The 15,837-nt window shown below is 40.7% G+C and overlaps 2 protein-coding genes across 7 annotated transcripts in view; one reads left to right on the forward strand and one right to left on the reverse strand.

The window, feature by feature from the left end:
* The first annotated feature begins 1,889 nt into the window (after positions 1–1,889).
* On the forward strand, positions 1,890–9,565 carry fam131aa (family with sequence similarity 131 member Aa). 2 transcript variants are annotated; one of them, XM_028020733.1, is made up of 5 exons: positions 1,890–2,278; positions 6,694–6,805; positions 6,876–7,058; positions 8,299–8,442; positions 8,584–9,565. In XM_028020733.1, the coding sequence occupies exons 2-5, from the start codon at positions 6,715–6,717 to the stop codon at positions 9,147–9,149; spliced, it is 984 nt and encodes a 327-aa protein (XP_027876534.1). In that variant the 5' UTR covers positions 1,890–2,278; positions 6,694–6,714; the 3' UTR covers positions 9,150–9,565. The 2 variants fall into 2 exon arrangements, with proteins under 2 accessions (XP_027876534.1, XP_027876535.1); XM_028020734.1 differs by lacking the exon at positions 1,890–2,278 and adding an exon at positions 5,400–6,491.
* Positions 9,566–9,648: 83 nt separating this feature from the next.
* The window catches only part of clcn2a (chloride channel, voltage-sensitive 2a), a 56,448-nt gene continuing 50,259 nt past the window's right edge, over positions 9,649–15,837 (reverse strand). For all 5 annotated transcript variants that reach the window (XM_028020729.1, XM_028020728.1, XM_028020726.1 and 2 more), the window contains one exon: positions 9,649–15,836. In XM_028020729.1, coding sequence (XP_027876530.1) covers positions 15,330–15,836 — 507 coding nt within the window. In that variant the 3' untranslated portion in view covers positions 9,649–15,329. The remainder of the gene's footprint in view (position 15,837) is intronic.

Raw genomic sequence — 15,837 nt, forward strand, 5'->3', positions numbered from 1 at the left:
TGGAAGTACTTATGAAAGCTGCTTCACGTTTGTTTAGCATCGGCCTGACCAGCTATTGCCAATAGAACTAGTTGTCCACCCATAGGTCGAATCCACAATTGTTCTACACTTCCTGTTTTTTTTGGGGGGGGGTTCTAGTGGGGTGATCTCACTAGAACTAGTTTTCCGAATAACGTCCAGTAACCTGGATGTTAATCTTGTTGGTCTTAAACACAAGTGCCAACATGTTATATGTGTGTTTAGGATCGAAGGCGTCTTGATGGGAAAAGGGGAAAAAATATTAGGGATATTTTCATTGTTTGTGTATAAATTCAACGTTTGGGGTGATGTCACACTCAACCCCAACAAACCCCAAAAGAAAAAAAATCTTGCTCTCATCAGCCTATTAAATATTTTTATAGTTTTTATTTGAACTAGTTAATGAGTTGGGTGGCAAATTGTAACCTCTTCAGTACATTTTCTTTTTTAAATCAGACCTTGCTGATAACTTGGCTTCACAAAGGCATTTATTGAAGTATCACTGGACCTGTCCCTGGGGGAGGTGATCACTTACCAAGTCTTTGCCATTTTAACTATTCTCTGGTCCATTAAAATCATTTTCTGTCTCATTTTTTTTGGTTTTCCTCTTGCCAATTTATTTTTTAAATCGATATATGCTGATTTTCTGAACACCGTCTACTGTGAGCCCTGCTATGGACTGGTAGACAGGAAAGTGGGTAATGAGAAGACTTGAGTCAAAGGTCAACAGGCCGGGATATGAACCTGTGACGTCGGCATCGAGGACTAAGGCCTCCATACATGGGTTGTGCGTTACCCCTGCGCCGCCACAGCACCCTTGCTTATGGTTGTTTTAATCAACCATAATATGTAATCTGCATCTTCACCAAATCTGCAATCCCCACAACCTGTTCCATACTCAGAAACAACCTCAATTAAGCTATAAGATGATGTTATTAATATCACCAAACTATGTACATCCTCACATTTGTGAAGCACATTACAAGCATACCAAAATCATTCATCTGTGTCATATACTCTGCTTCTCCATGACTGAAAATGTGATCAGTGCATCTGCAACCTTGGAACAATCCAACCAAACAGCAGGACAGCATCTATGAATGTTGAGAGACCAGCTCAGCGCTTTGAAAATATCTAATTAAATCTAACAGGCCATTTGAAGTCAGGGGAGGGAAAAGCTGAATGGCTCCAGAGTTGGTTCATCATAGTTAATATTTTTTGGACTTTGTTTGGTTTATTCCATACAATTATAAAGATAAACTGAAATGACAAAATGTATATAAATATATAAAATAGTAATTTCTACTATGAATAAAGCGATAAAGGGACTGATGTGCAGTTTATTTTTGAACAATTGGAGAAATTAAGAGTGCAGCACATCTTTTAAGTTATTGCAATAAGAAAAAGACTTCTGTGTCATTATACCCAACATGTAGAATAACACCATTACGTGAAATTTGTAAGCTTGGAAAAGAAACGTTCACGGGTTTCCACCTCTTGTATTATTTTTTTTTTGTATATTGACCCATGTGTCTCAAATGACCCTTTCAAGGATCCCACCTCCAAGCATGAATCATCGTTTATTTTAAGTTTATCAGGCATTACTAGATAAGCTCTGGTGAGCAAGAAAGATCAAATGTTTCCATATGCTCTGTGGAAACTGTCAGTGACAGCTGTTGCATTTCTTTTTTTTCCTTTTTGGAAGTCTTTGCACAAATGCTCATTCAAAAAGAGCCAATGTTGATAACTTATTGACCTTTCTGGTGTCAGTAATTTTCCATAGAAATGCTGCACCCTGCGTGCCTTTTATTTTTATTTTTTTATAGTTGTTTACTGTGCGACTGCAAATGCCTGAAGCCCTCTGATGAAACAACTAACCAGCAGTGGGTTGCAGTGATTCTTGGACTGAATCTGCAGGTTGCTGGATCTTCTTGGCAGCACAGAGAGGAGAGGAGATGATGGGGGGGTGCGGTGAAGAGACGACGCCGCCTTGCTTTGATGACGCTCGCCGTCGGGAGACATTTGGACAGCCTTCAGCCTATATGTAACCCATATACACGCCGACAAATGGTGCGCGTGAGTAGGAGATGTAGTGCAGCTCGTGAACCTGGAGTTACGGGGATGTTTCGGCCGTCACTGTAGCGTCGCCGCTCAGCCGCAGAGCCCCGCAGCTTGGAGGACAAAACCCCGCGGTATCATCTGTTGATCGGATTGGGAGACAATTAAGCGCAAAAGCCATGAGCCGCGGTCCGACTTCCAGGTAGGTGGCCGAGAAGGACATAAGGAGAGCGACTGCGATGGGAATGAGAAGCAGCGTCGGTAAGAAACAGGGGTTGTTTATCTGGTGCAGGTACAAAGCTATTGGTATGCAGATTGAGACTTAAGAGGCTTCAACACATCGGCTGCTATTTCCATTGGCGCCATTCTCTCTCTCTGTTTCTCTCTCTCTTTTTTTTTTAATTCCCACTCGGTCATAATTGAAGGCTGCAGACTTGATTGCGCTCATCAATGGCGGATTGGTGCGTAATTCAGCCATGAGTGTATCGCTTCTGCTGCTTGAATGCACCATTTCCAGAGGAAAAACCCCCCAAACAAACAACAACAACAACAAAAAAACCCAACAAGTGTGGCTTCTGCACTGCAGCCTCGCTTCATTCACACAGAGCTGCGGGCAGAGCGACTTCACCCTTCCACTTGTTGGTCATATAAGTCAAGATCACAGCGTCCAGAGGTGCCCGGCGAGACAGCTGTTGTCTTAGAGATCCTGTATGCGCGTTTAAGATTGGTAGGGAAAAATAATCCAGAACACCTAAGCCTCCTAGCTGCAGTCACTGCCACAAATCTGGTTTGTTTGGCTTTAATTAGCTCCATTTATCAGACGCAAAGAGCTGGCTACCTGCAGTGGGAGGATTCAAAAGAGACTCCACAGCATGAATATATTATGCAGGTGTGAAATGTTTTATTTTATTTCTCCCCACCAAAAAAAAATAACATTGATTTTCACGTACTTTTTGTCATCATTCAATAGCGTTTAATTAACATCAAGTGCAGGGCCGGATTTAAGAAGATGACGGGCCCCTCATTTATGGTTCCTTGGACCCAAACAGACACAGTACAATTTGATGGTTGCAATAGTCGATCAGCTAACTTCCTGTCTGCCTTTCTGGAGGACAGAACAGAACAGAGTGATGCCCAGACACAGTGACGTGCGGTCAGGGGAGGCAAGTGAGGCAGAGCCTCACCTGTCATCATGGAAAAATAATATGTAATGATAAAATAATTTATATTGCTATTTTCACCCTGTGGTTTGTACTATAAAGTATTTATTTTTCATTTAGCTTAACCAATTTTCCTTATTTTTTCCCTCAAAATCGCTGAATTGTGGCAATTTCCCATTCAAATGCTTGGTAGCGCAGCAGGTGAGGCAGCAGCGAGCTGAGCCTCACCTGGGATTGTGCAACCTCTCGCTAACTGCACTGGCTGCCACCCTATGGGAGAATGTTCCTCCTGTCTGTACGTCGCTAATAAAATAGTAAAAAAACATTTAACATGTGAACTGATTTTCCATAATTTAGCTTATATATATATATATATATACAAAGTACTGTGTTATTTGCCACCAACTGTTTGTATAACGTGTTTCGTGTCCTGAGGAGCGATCAGAAACGGCAGAGAACAGATTAGTTCTCTTGCCTCATGGCAGGGGGCGCTCATGATCCCAGACATCGGTTTTGTGACTCCATACCTGCAGAGTGACAGTAAGCTAGAAATACAGTAAATAAGTAAAGTTAAAAAAAAAAAAAAAAAAATGTAAAGTACAGCGATATATTTGTTTTCTCCTCTCTTCCGACGTCAACATGGAAGACTACATTTCTACACTTAAAGTTTTCTAAAGTGGATTTTCAATTGAAGCAGGAGATAATAACTAAAGGAAGACCAACACTGGAGCTGAAAGGTTTCCTTCGAGACAGTTTGATGATTCTCAAACGGAATAGTATACAAGAAAAGACATGCCGAGCATAGACTTGGCTTTGGATGAACGGATATTTCTGTGCAGAATTTTTGGTGCATGGATTTAATTTATAAGTAAAGGTGAGACGGCAATAACATGGTTTTTTTTATGAAATGTGCCTTTTGTGGGCTACAGTTGGCATGTCTAAAGAATTCAGTAAAGTAGAAGCGTTAGCTGATCTACCACAGCAATCATTTATTAATAAAACATTCAGCCTAAAACATACTACTGCAACAGACTGAATGTTCTGTTTTGTGGGCAAAATTCTTGAATGTTTTTTGACGTTAAATCCTAAAACATGAAGGGGCATTGTTGCCAGTCTGGACAGCTCTCAGGTGACAATAATAACATGATTAGTTTTAACTTTCAGTACCAACAGAAACGTTTCTCAGGAGACCTGATTGGTCTGCTGGCCCGGTGGGATTAAAGGATTAAAGCAAGTCACACATACAGGTTGCTCTAAAACCAAACAGCAAAAGGACCTTGTATTCAAATCTCAAGTACACAAGTAGCTGTTTACCAATCTTTCTTCTGTTTGTTATTTGTGATTTAAAGGTAATGATTAGAAAGCAGGGAGTTCTAGGTTTTTAGAATTAGGAGATAGATAAAGCAGACCCTAATGGTTCTTTTATTTCACATTTTTAATAATAAAACGCTCACTTTAATGTTCTAGTTGGAAAGATTTCCTCAACAAGTGAAAATGTAGCAAATTAAATTGATAAGACTTTAAATAAAATAAAACACAATCGTCAATCAAGCATGGCAAAAATATATAAATAAAACTAATAAAAACACTTAACTGCTAGAAAATATGACAGAATTTTCTGAACATTTCAGATTGCCCTGCTGAAATTGCTTTAATTTCTTTAATTTTTTTTTTTTTTTTTTTTTTTACAAAAACCTTTCTTATTGGCCCAAATTACCCTGGGGTAAAAAATGAATATGTTTTTATTTTGTTGACGAAAAGGACTAAAACAGAGTCCAAATCAGGCACAATAAATATGAGCTGAAAGGCAAATGTACGTTTATAAAAGCACACACATCTCAATTATGTATAAAAGAAATATTTACTACCTAAAGGGGTTCATTTGTGTGATTCATTTGACAAATTTAAATTTAGGTATAAAAATTAAACTATGTTCTATAAATATGTTTTTGTGTACAGATGTCAATCTGAGATTGACCATCGACTCTTATTGTGGTCATAGAACAAATATTAAAAAATTTGGATGTTTTTTTCTTACTTATGTGTCTATTCCATTTATGCCAAACCAAAAAAATTCAACAAAACCATGCTTTGATAAAACCAAGAAAAGCCTGATCCATGGTTTTTAATGTTTAGTTCTGTTGTTTATTTATCATTATTTGAATGTGTTAAAAGGAAACTATATACATGTTAAGGTGAGAAAAGTACATTTTCTTTGTTCTGTCAAGACGTAGGAGACAGTATTTGCTTAGAAAAAAGGGTGAAGTTGAAATTATCACTTCCACAGTCTATGTTTCCGATTTGGTTGATGGGGTTGCTTCTTGTTTTTTTATTGGGAAATAACTGAAATAAGTAAATGTAACGAAATATGTATGAACCATACAAATGCGATGCGAATGCAGCTTAATTTCATGTGACCTATAACAATCCCCACTGAAGTGTCGCGCTGTCCACTGTGCTGAAATTTGTGTCTGAATCTCAGGAGGGAGCCTTTCGGAGCTCCACGCCCCCCCTGTGTTTGTCAGCGTTCAGCATGAGTGTCATCTCACGGGTGTGTTTTCCAGGCTGAAGCTCTCCTCTGGGGAGCGTTGACTGTCACCTGAGCTGCAGAAACAGTTTCCACCTTCATATCACTTCCTCCCCGAGTTCCCCGCCTGCCTGTTTGCGCGCATTTCCTGTCATGCTTGACTTCAGTGTAAGCCTTTTACCACCGCCGGGAAGATTTTCCTTCTTAGCTGCTTTAGGAGCCAATCTGCTTAACAATATCTGTTAAGTCATGCATGTTTGCTCGGGCTACGCGTCTCTTGCTTGTTAAAAGTCCCAGGAACAGAAACGGGACATGTTTTGAATCCGCCTTGTCCAACTGATCCAGCTGGTCATGTGAGTTTACCTTTTGAGGGCACAGAGTTCATTAGGTAGCAGTATCGGTTTCAATCAGCAGCTCTGCGCTAAGCGCGTTCGGCTGGAACTGCTTTACCCACACGCCATATGTCTCCTCAGTCAAATGGAGACTGCTGCCCCAGCCCTCTGACCACTCGGACCGGGTTTCACCGGCTTACTGTGGCTTTAGCAGCATCTGTGCAGCAAATTTAGGGCATTGCTGTCTGCTTGTCTGACTGGTGGTTTAAACCAGCAAAGCGGAGCGGTGATGTTTAGTTGTGTGGGTTTATGACGCCCTGAAACCATCTCTGCGTGTCCGCAATGACGCCAAGCATCAGGAGTAGCGAAAGAATGGAGAGGCAAAGAGTGGAAGAGGTAGGAGAACTTCACTCTGATGTTTTTTTTTTTTTTCCAGGTGTTTATATTATTCATCCGCTGGATCATAAAATCTGCAGTAGTGGGTATGCTGGGGAATGTAAGCTGTTTGTAGGACGATGAAACAGCTGCTGAATTTCATGCACAAATGCGAAGAACTCGAGGCACACTTTGATGAAACGTCATGTTTCTTTTTTTGCAGGTGAAATTTGAAGAGAGTGAAATGATTCCAAAGTCGGGAAAATCTCCGGGAGACTCCAGGAAAACAGTCGGCATCCATGAATTTGCAGCGCTCGCCAGATCTTCATTGAATGGTAAGCTAAATCTTGCAAAAGCTTTTTCTGAAAGATCAGCCGCCGACCTTTACACCTCCGTTGGATCCAGGCATCTCTCAGGCGGTGAGGGACCATGTGACGAAGCCCACCTCCCTGGCCCAGGGCCGGGTCGCCCACCTCATAGAGTGGAAAGGCTGGCCGAAGCCTACAGGTCCTCCACCAGGCACTCACTCCCAGTTCAACTCTTACTGCCGTCTGACCGAAGGGGAGAAGGAGGCTCGGTTTGCTGCAGGTATTCACCCCTTTTCTCCTTTCTCGCCCCCGCAGGAACTTTTACAATTTAAATCCAGTTTTCAGAGTTAGGATTACTGCTAGTTACAGTCACATGTCTGTTTGGGTAATCATGTGCATACTTTACTTAGCATGGTTTAACTGCAGCATCATCTCGTGACCGGCGTCCACCTGCTGTCATGAGACTAATCCCTTCAAAACTCCTCTGTCTCCACGCGAAAGGCCCCGCCCAGCCGCCGGCTACCCCGGCCACTGGTTTGTCTTGACAGCAGATGTTGGCCCTATTAGACGCACTCTCAGAACACTTCGATGCTCACCGACGGTACAGCAGCGCTTGTTGTTTTTGCCGTGACTCATCCTTCCTGGCGCTGGTGACATTGCTGCAGCTTGATGAGGAGATAATGTGAGGGGGAGGAAAGCAGGGAGCAGACGAAGCCCGGCGTACATCACGCGCATTATGAAGTCTCTTCGTCTTGATAGCCTAATTAACGCAGCAAAATGCCAAAAGGTTGCCTCACCATGAGCGTTTCAAACAGAAAGCCAGGAGAGCTATTGTTTTCCCTCTTACAGGCAGCTGATTGCGTCTGAGCCACTTCCGAGGTATCTGAGGGGAATTTCAAACAGAATGTATTGATATTTTTGAAGCCATAACCATGAACTCCTCTGATTAAATGTATAAGAGTGATAAATGTTGATCTTGCCTTTGATTCAAACAAAAAATGTGTAAAGATAAATAAAAGGGTACCTTTGCTATTCCTTATTGATATCAGACTTTAAGCATTTTTTAAAATACATTTTCTACCCTCTTTATTAGATCTAGGACCTACATGTAGAAGCAAAACATTACAAGGAAAAAAAAAAGCAGAAATTATGGTTCAGGTTATTCTGTTTTCTCGTTCAACCACAATCTTACACGTTAGACTACTTGTTTTATGGAGCAATCTGGATTGTTATAAAGTTAAAAGTAACGTCACTTGGTTTGCGAATGAATGAATCTTACAACTTAACTTTACTCAATCGCACAACTTTAAACTATTTAACCAATTTCACAAAGAGAAGTGGGTTAACATTCCTCCAAGCTGATGTAAAAGACTCTTTGTCAGACATCAACAGATTTCATAATCCTCCTGGAAATGCAGGAAGCTTTAATTAGATTTGAACCCAGAGGAGCCGTGACCTGATGCTCCTCGGTGGTGTAGTGCTCACAATGTCTAACTAAGCTAAACCTGTTTTCCTGCTAGGAGTGGCTGAGCAGTTTGCAATTGCCGAGGCCAAGCTGCGTGCCTGGGCGTCGCTAGATGATGATGAGGAGGACGAGGAAGACTTCAATGATGAAGAATCCCACACCAACGGACAGAGTTGCAACTTACCCACAGAGAATCCAGGTATCCATCTTCATCCTCTTCTTCCATAACCCTTGCTGTTTTCATTCATCACCTCTGACAAGGCGCTCACCTTCTGGTTTTCTTCCCCCATAATTCATTTCACCCATGTCCAGAGGTTCTGACTGTCTGCTCCTCTCTCAGGCGCTGCCATGTCCAAACCAATCGGCGGAGTGCCATGCCAGCCTGAGAGCCAAGACGTCGAGGTGCCACAGTCTGTTCGTCCCGTAGGCTCCGTCAGCAGCGGCGGCCCTTTCCAAGACAGGCCTCCGACTGATCATGACCTACAGAGCGGCTCGCCGTCTTCGTGCAGCGACTGCATGTGTCCGTTCCTGGAGGAAGAGGAAGAGGAGGAGGAAGAGCGGCTGCACGGGCTGGTGGAGAAGCTGACTCCCTTGCAGGAGCAGCATGGCGAGGACTGCGTCCACAGCAAGCCGGAGTGGCGGCCCCGGAACCGGAGCAGCAGGTTCGACTCCTGCTACTCCACCTCTCACTCCGAGTCCCCCGGAGAGGAGGACGAGGAGGACGAGGAGGAGGAAGGCAGCGTGTTTCACGAGGTGCGGGTGTGGCACTGCAGCCCCAGAGGCTTCTTCTCCGACCGGGGGTCTTCTGGAGTGGCGTCTTTCGACGAAGAGGAGGAGAGGGAGGAGGTGGAAGAGGTAGAAGAGCAGGAGGAGGAGAAGAAGGAGGAGAAGGAGTATTTGATGTGATGTATCGTCCATGTTTATGTCTTTCTGAGTCGATGTTGATTCCGATACGACATAGATCTAGTCCGATGACATTGTGAACCTCTTCTCATCATCTCCTCCCCTCTTCTTGCCATCTCTCCTCCTCTGGAAGCTTTTCATCCGTCAGCCTTCCAGGCCTTTTACTGATCTCCTCCCACAGGTTATTGCTGCTGTTAACAGTGCACGTGTTGGAGAGTTTAATCAGGATGTAAAGCTGTTGTTCAAACTGAGTTTTGTATATTTTTGTGAAGAGGCATGTGCTGTTCATTTGTTGTTGTTTTTTCTATGGATGTTTTGTAGTGTGGTGTATTTTCCAGCTCATCCTGTGTCACATGGGTTTGATATGGAAAGCACGAGTGTCCTGCATACAGTATATAAATATGATTTTTGAAACAAGATTCACTGGTGGTGCTTTCTTTTTCAGTCATAGCGAAAGCAAAATATTGGGGAATAAAAAAAGGAATCAAATTCTCAGTTTTGTTTTGCACATTTTTTTTCTTTAAATTTATTCATTCATGTACAAAAACAATTTCATGTTCTCTGAAAAATAACAATGGTAGTTGAGTTCAAAATGCACAATCCTCCTATGTACATCAGCATGTAGATTTTCCTCATCTGTGTATTTCTGTATGTACAAAGCATATACAGGCCAGTGTCATATAAAGGGAGATACTACAGACTTATTGCTTAACTAGATACGCTGCAAATTAGCTCAGATGCTCTCTACTATTAATTCCTTATACATTACCTTATAATGCAAGTATTACAGAATGTTCCATATGCACCCAAAAAGTGATAGACATTTACTGCACAAACAGAGAAAAAAAACAAATCTGATTTGCTGCCTGTTAGGCATGGGCCAGTAACTGGTATCAAGGTAAATCAAGACTTTAAAATGTTACAAAACTGTGATAATTTCACATCTGATCATTCTCAAGATTTCAATAATTTTGAATAAGACGTCAGATAACATGAAGGAATGCTTGTTTTTCTCCAGCTCTATGGCTTATAGAGTAATGCACCCCCAACCCCATCTGTTTCTGCACACTTATGTTCAGCTGCTCAGTAGAAGGCTACTAAACATTTATCGCAATAAGATAAAATGGTATTAAAAAGTCAATTTCCCCAATTCCATTCAAAAAGTATAACTTAATATCTCCTTTAGATCCAGGAAATACAACTTGGTGTGAATTTTAACAGATATCACTTACAGCTAATGAAATGATTTAAATGTTACTGTTAAGACTTATACAGAAATGTTGTTTTGGCCTCCACAACTACAGGGGAGATTGCTGAACAGTATCCAGTGAATAGACAGGCACTGACAGCCTCTGTAACAAGAAGAAAGGTAAGTCACCAAATGCCATTTCTGCTCGCTTACAGTATCCAAACATGTTAATGGAAACAAGAATGTAAGGAAAATATTTGCCTGTGTGCAGTTCAGATATCAGGGAATCCTAAAGCACTTCATGCTTCACACTGTTGATGAGCTTTATAAAGATGCTGATGTTTACTTTCCAACAGGACTTTGCACCTGCCCACAATGCCAAAAGTACCAATAGCTGCCTTAGTGATCATTGTGTTATTGTGCTTGATTGGCCAGCAAACAAAACCCCTTAAGGAATTGTCAGAAGGAAGATGAGAGACACCAGACTCGACGTAGATGACCTGAAGTCTGCTATTAAAGCAACCTGGGTGTCTTAACACCACAGCAGTAGCACAGGCTAATTGCCTCCATTGACTGCAGTTTTCCATGCAAAAGGAGAAAACACGGAAATATTGAGTACATGTACTGTATGGACTTACTTTTTATTAGGGTGACATTTCTACAATTGAAAATGTTACTCTTTTTTTGTCCTATATAATACTCTTGTTTTCTGAGAATGAATTGAAAGTTTTCATTAGCAGTAAGTCAAAAATCATTTAATAAGAAAATATTATTTGCACATTCTAATTTGTCAAATTATTAATAAAAGACAAATTCAGCTGAATTTTTTTTCAGTTGTGATAAACGTAAAAAGTCTTTAGGTGGTAATTGAATTAATATCTGTCACTTCCATTAAGGTAATGCTCTTTTGAGTCAACAGCTGACAAACAAAGAGCCGTACTTTTGTTAGCCAGCAGTAAAGCAGAATGGCTACCTGGGCACAACAGCCTGAATAATTAATCAGTTTGTTAGTTTTTCAATGTTGGTCTGACGTTAAAAAAAAAAGATGTCAAGACTTGGTTTCCATAATAATTCATGAAAACTGTTATTAAATTCAGCAGGGGTTTATTCTTCAGCTTATGCATAAACATCTAAACAACACTGACTTTTATATCCTCAGTGAGCTGTCTGTATGGGTAGCAGCAGCAGGGTTAATGGTCGTAATCACATTTAGACAATGTTACTGTGTGAAAATGTTTCTGTTCACATTATTAAAACCAATGTATTTTTTACTCAGGGCAAAAAAAAGGAAAATCTCATACTGGCCCATGCCTCCTGCAGCCAATTCACAAATGATTTAAAAAAAAAAATGAGTTGAAGCTAAAAGAAATCCATCAGCAGTATTCACACAACTTTTCAGGCTTTGTACAGTGGTTAAACTGCTCCTTTAGAGCTCAGGCTGGATTGAATGTACTCTGTTATAAAGAGACGGTAAATACCCACAGACCACACACAGAGGAGCGTTGGAGTGTGTTTGTGTGTGTGTGTGTGTGTGTGTACAACAGCCTGTAAATTTTGCAACTAGGCCCCCTCATTAGTCATGCACTTTAAACTCACATACAGCAGCAGAAGATGTTCGGATGATGAAACGGACTCTATGTCGTCCTTACGGAGTCAGCCGCTGTAAAGCCGAACAAAGCTCTAACGGCGACTGGTGCAAGATGATAATTACAATGTGCTTTACTGCTAAGTTGGAGCCCTGTGTCCAGCTGCAGGGATCTCTGGAAGCTGCCTTTGTCATCGTTTGATCAGATCCCAGAAATACATTTTTGGGGGCTGATCCATAGACCAGTATCTGATATCAAAAGAAAGACCAATACTGATGACAATATACCTTAAATAATACAGTCTGCAATTTCCCTTTGCTTTATTAATAACATGAATGTATTGCATTTCATTTGACACATAAACCAACAGCACATCTTATTATTAGTCACCGACAGAGGCTCTCAGATTTGTGCATTGCTCTTACATAGGTAATTTGGATCAATACCATCATGTGCTTATGTCAGTAATTCCCTTGTCATTCTGTGCTTTCAGTATTATTTGCTCTTTTCAGTTTTTAGCCAACATTATTCGCACAGGAGCCAATAATTTCATGTACTTTTTCTTGGCTTCAACTCAACAGGACCTTATTTTGGCTAATTAAACGTAGGAGACTGGACCAGATTTAATTATGGAAAGTTTTTGGTTGCTCACACATGAAGACGTCTAAAACACACACGCACACGCCCACGCAAATATAAAACTGTAAAGCTGGTGTTGATATATCTTATTGTCAACAAATCCCCTTTGAAAGACTTAAACAACAAAGTACTCTAAAATTAGACAATGGGGCTTCATGTGCTCCTGGAACAGTCGCAACTATAGTCGCCATGGATGCTTAGATCTAAATATGCACAATTCTGTCTGAACATTTACCACATATTATCAATTAAGTGACATTTCCTAAAACTGGTGTGGACATTATCTAATTTTTTGTGTTAGGAGGACATAATAAAGCATTAGTTTTTAACAGGTCTTAAAATTCGGTGAATAGCCTCGGCTCAAATGTAACGGCTCATAACATCTTATAGCATCATAAATTAATATCTACAAAGCTTAAATGCAGAAACACTGTGTGAGAAACCAGGGGAAATATTGCTGCTTTATATAAATGCAAATGATGAGTAACAGCATGTTGCTTCTTATCAAACGTGCCAGATTACCTGAAAAATAGTAAAGTCGACCGTCCGATTAAAGCAGAAGTTTGGGGAAGTTGCAGGTTGTGAGTATTCTTGTGTTGAATATCAACATAAACAAATTGACAAATACATTTTGTGAAATAAATAAATAAATGTTGCTTAAACAATATAGAATGAGACATCCTCTTGTGATTCCTACATTTAAACAAACCACAAGACTTATGGAACAATGCATTAATAAGGCCACCAATGTTTTGTTATAAGGAAAAAAACATTTTTAGTAAAATCAATCAAGCTCAGCAAACATCTCACTGCAAATATGAGGCACGGTGTTAGAGGAGGGACTAGTGGGCTTGTTTAGCTCAGAACAGTAGGCATATGACACTCTCCAGAGAATACCACCCTGGGCGGAGAACCATAATGCAACCATACACTAAGTTAAAGTATATGATACTATCTGTCACAGAGTTAATATTTCACCTAATAGAACACTGATTCTTGAAAATCTACATCAGAAAGCTGCACCAAAATCTTAGCACACTGTGTAAAATGTAAAATAGTACTCAGTAATTTCAGACCTCAACCTGAACAAAATGCTCTGAGCATGAACTACTGCCTGCAAATTATAATGAGGGTCACAGAAAAGACAATTACTGTAAGGTACTGCTGTTAAATTTAGTGCTCACTGAATAATGGTGGGTATATTATTCACACAGTGGTTCTGAGTTCTGACAATATGCAATGTGCTATGAGCCGTTTCTCACCTGATGTTGTATTTACCGGATTTTTAGACCAGAAAAGAAGCAAACACATTTTTTATTTATGTCTTCATAAAATATGACGCATGCACTCTGATCAGTCACTATTAACACTTTTTGTTTGTTACAATCACAAACATTAATAGATTTTAAAGGGATTTTAAGACACCAGTATAGAGTAACACATAATTGTGAACTGAAAGGGAAAAGACACAAAAATATGAAAATGTGTGTGGTCTAATCAACCAATTTCTCTAAATAAAATCATGTGTGACCAATTGCCTCCTGGTTAGAAAATAGAGTCCAGGTGTGTTTCATTTATTTTAAACACTGAGGATATAGCCATGCTGCAAACGCCTCAGGGAAAAAGCAATTATTAGTAGAAAAAAAAAAATCCAACAAATGTTCTGTTTGCAGTTTTGAATTGCCACCATAGGAGGCAATAAGGGCCTCTGGTCAGATTAGAGCAAAACTTATCTTTCTGGTTTATATGCAAAACTAGTGTTGTATAGCATATAGCACCATAATGGGCAGATGTCACATTTAAACATTTCATTCATAAATTAATTTCTTAAAGTATTTTTTCTCTTTCCTCTTAAAATCCCAATAAAATACATTGAAGTGTGTAGATGTGATGTGACAAATAGAATTGTAAGAATAAGTTTAGAGGGTAATGTTTGTGCCAGGAACTGTGGATTGATTACATATTGCCACTTGAAAACGAGGCACTCAACTGCATTAGCAGACTGATTACTCTCAATCAATAGGACTTATTTTAACCAATCACATGACTCGAGCCAATTATTTCGGCAAAAGATTTCACCTGAAATCTTTAGTACAATCATAAAAAAGCTATTCGTTTAATCCACAACTGTGATATAGAGGATCTTTTTGTGATCAGGGGTTTGTTAATCTCACGAGTAACCAGCTACTTCAGAAAGAACTCTGATTAATATCAAGAGCCAATCTAGGCACTAACTAGTCGTTGTTGAGTTTCCCTACCAACTCGACATTGCTCCCCTGCAACAATGCAAATACTCCTAAATAGACACTTCACACCAATTTTTAGTCAGAGCAGTCTTCTTCCCTGTTGAGGCCAACTTGCTGTTTTTTCCCCCTACAATGTGACTTGGTCAGCAAATTCAGTTTAGCTGTTCAGCTGTGATTTGTGAGCCTTGTGCTTTAAGCTTTCTGACTTCACACTTTCTCATTAACAAACTTTATCAGCAGCACACGAGGGGAAAGGAGGCTTTCTGCAACATATGTCTGGGACCATCCTGGTTTTCCAACGATAAACAAACCTTGATGTGGACATTTTTGAAAATACAGAAATATTTGGTCTGTCATAAATAATCTGTTGTGGCTAAAAAAAAATAAAAAATAAAACCAACCTTCCCCTATCAACAGACATTCGCTCACATCACTGGGTTATAAACACAAGTGTCTAGGCTGGACTGATGCAAATTTAAGAAACAGATACATTTATGAGGCGACAGTATAGATAAGCTTTAGATTAGCATTCTGATTGGTCCTTGATGTGGTCAGTGCTACCCTCTCCCCCAGGTTCTGATTGGTCCGTGTTTAGAGTCGGACTCCTGTGCTCTTGTTCCACCTCGTCCGGCGCTGGCGCGGGGTCGGCGGGGTCATGGTCACAGCCCAGCTCTGACTCCTCAGTGTGAGAGGGGCTACAGTCAAAAGTAAACTCTGATTGGTCCTCGGTGAATGAGGGGCTTTCTTGAAGGACGAGGTCTGACAACTGGTTATCACTGTTTTCAAATTGCAAATCAGTCTTGTCTGAAAAGCTGACGGGGACGTCTTTGAACGAAAGGTCCAGCTTTTTCGCCGCATTCGGAGGCTTAGGTTCCCGTGGCAAGGACAGCCCTCTGTGACGCATGCACAGCTTGTGTAGTTCTGTTACCTCAGATACGCTTGTGGTGTTCCCACTGTCACGGAAACTGGCCAGAGGAGGGCGTACTTTCACTCCAGTCACTGTGACCGAGCCCTCTATGGCCTTACGCAGC

The sequence above is a fragment of the Xiphophorus couchianus genome, chromosome 6, assembly GCF_001444195.1.
Source record: "Xiphophorus couchianus chromosome 6, X_couchianus-1.0, whole genome shotgun sequence".
NCBI lineage: Eukaryota > Metazoa > Chordata > Actinopteri > Cyprinodontiformes > Poeciliidae > Xiphophorus > Xiphophorus couchianus.

Bases quoted from the DNA above. Each gene is read 5' to 3' on its own strand.
- fam131aa (XM_028020734.1), top strand. From the start codon at position 6,438: ATGACGCCAAGCATCAGGAGTAGCGAAAGAATGGAGAGGCAAAGAGTG. The intron at 6,806-6,875 runs GTAAGCTAAATC...CGTTGGATCCAG, and splicing joins CGCCAGATCTTCATTGAATG to GCATCTCTCAGGCGGTGAGG. The intron at 7,059-8,298 runs GTATTCACCCCT...TTTTCCTGCTAG, and splicing joins GGAGGCTCGGTTTGCTGCAG to GAGTGGCTGAGCAGTTTGCA.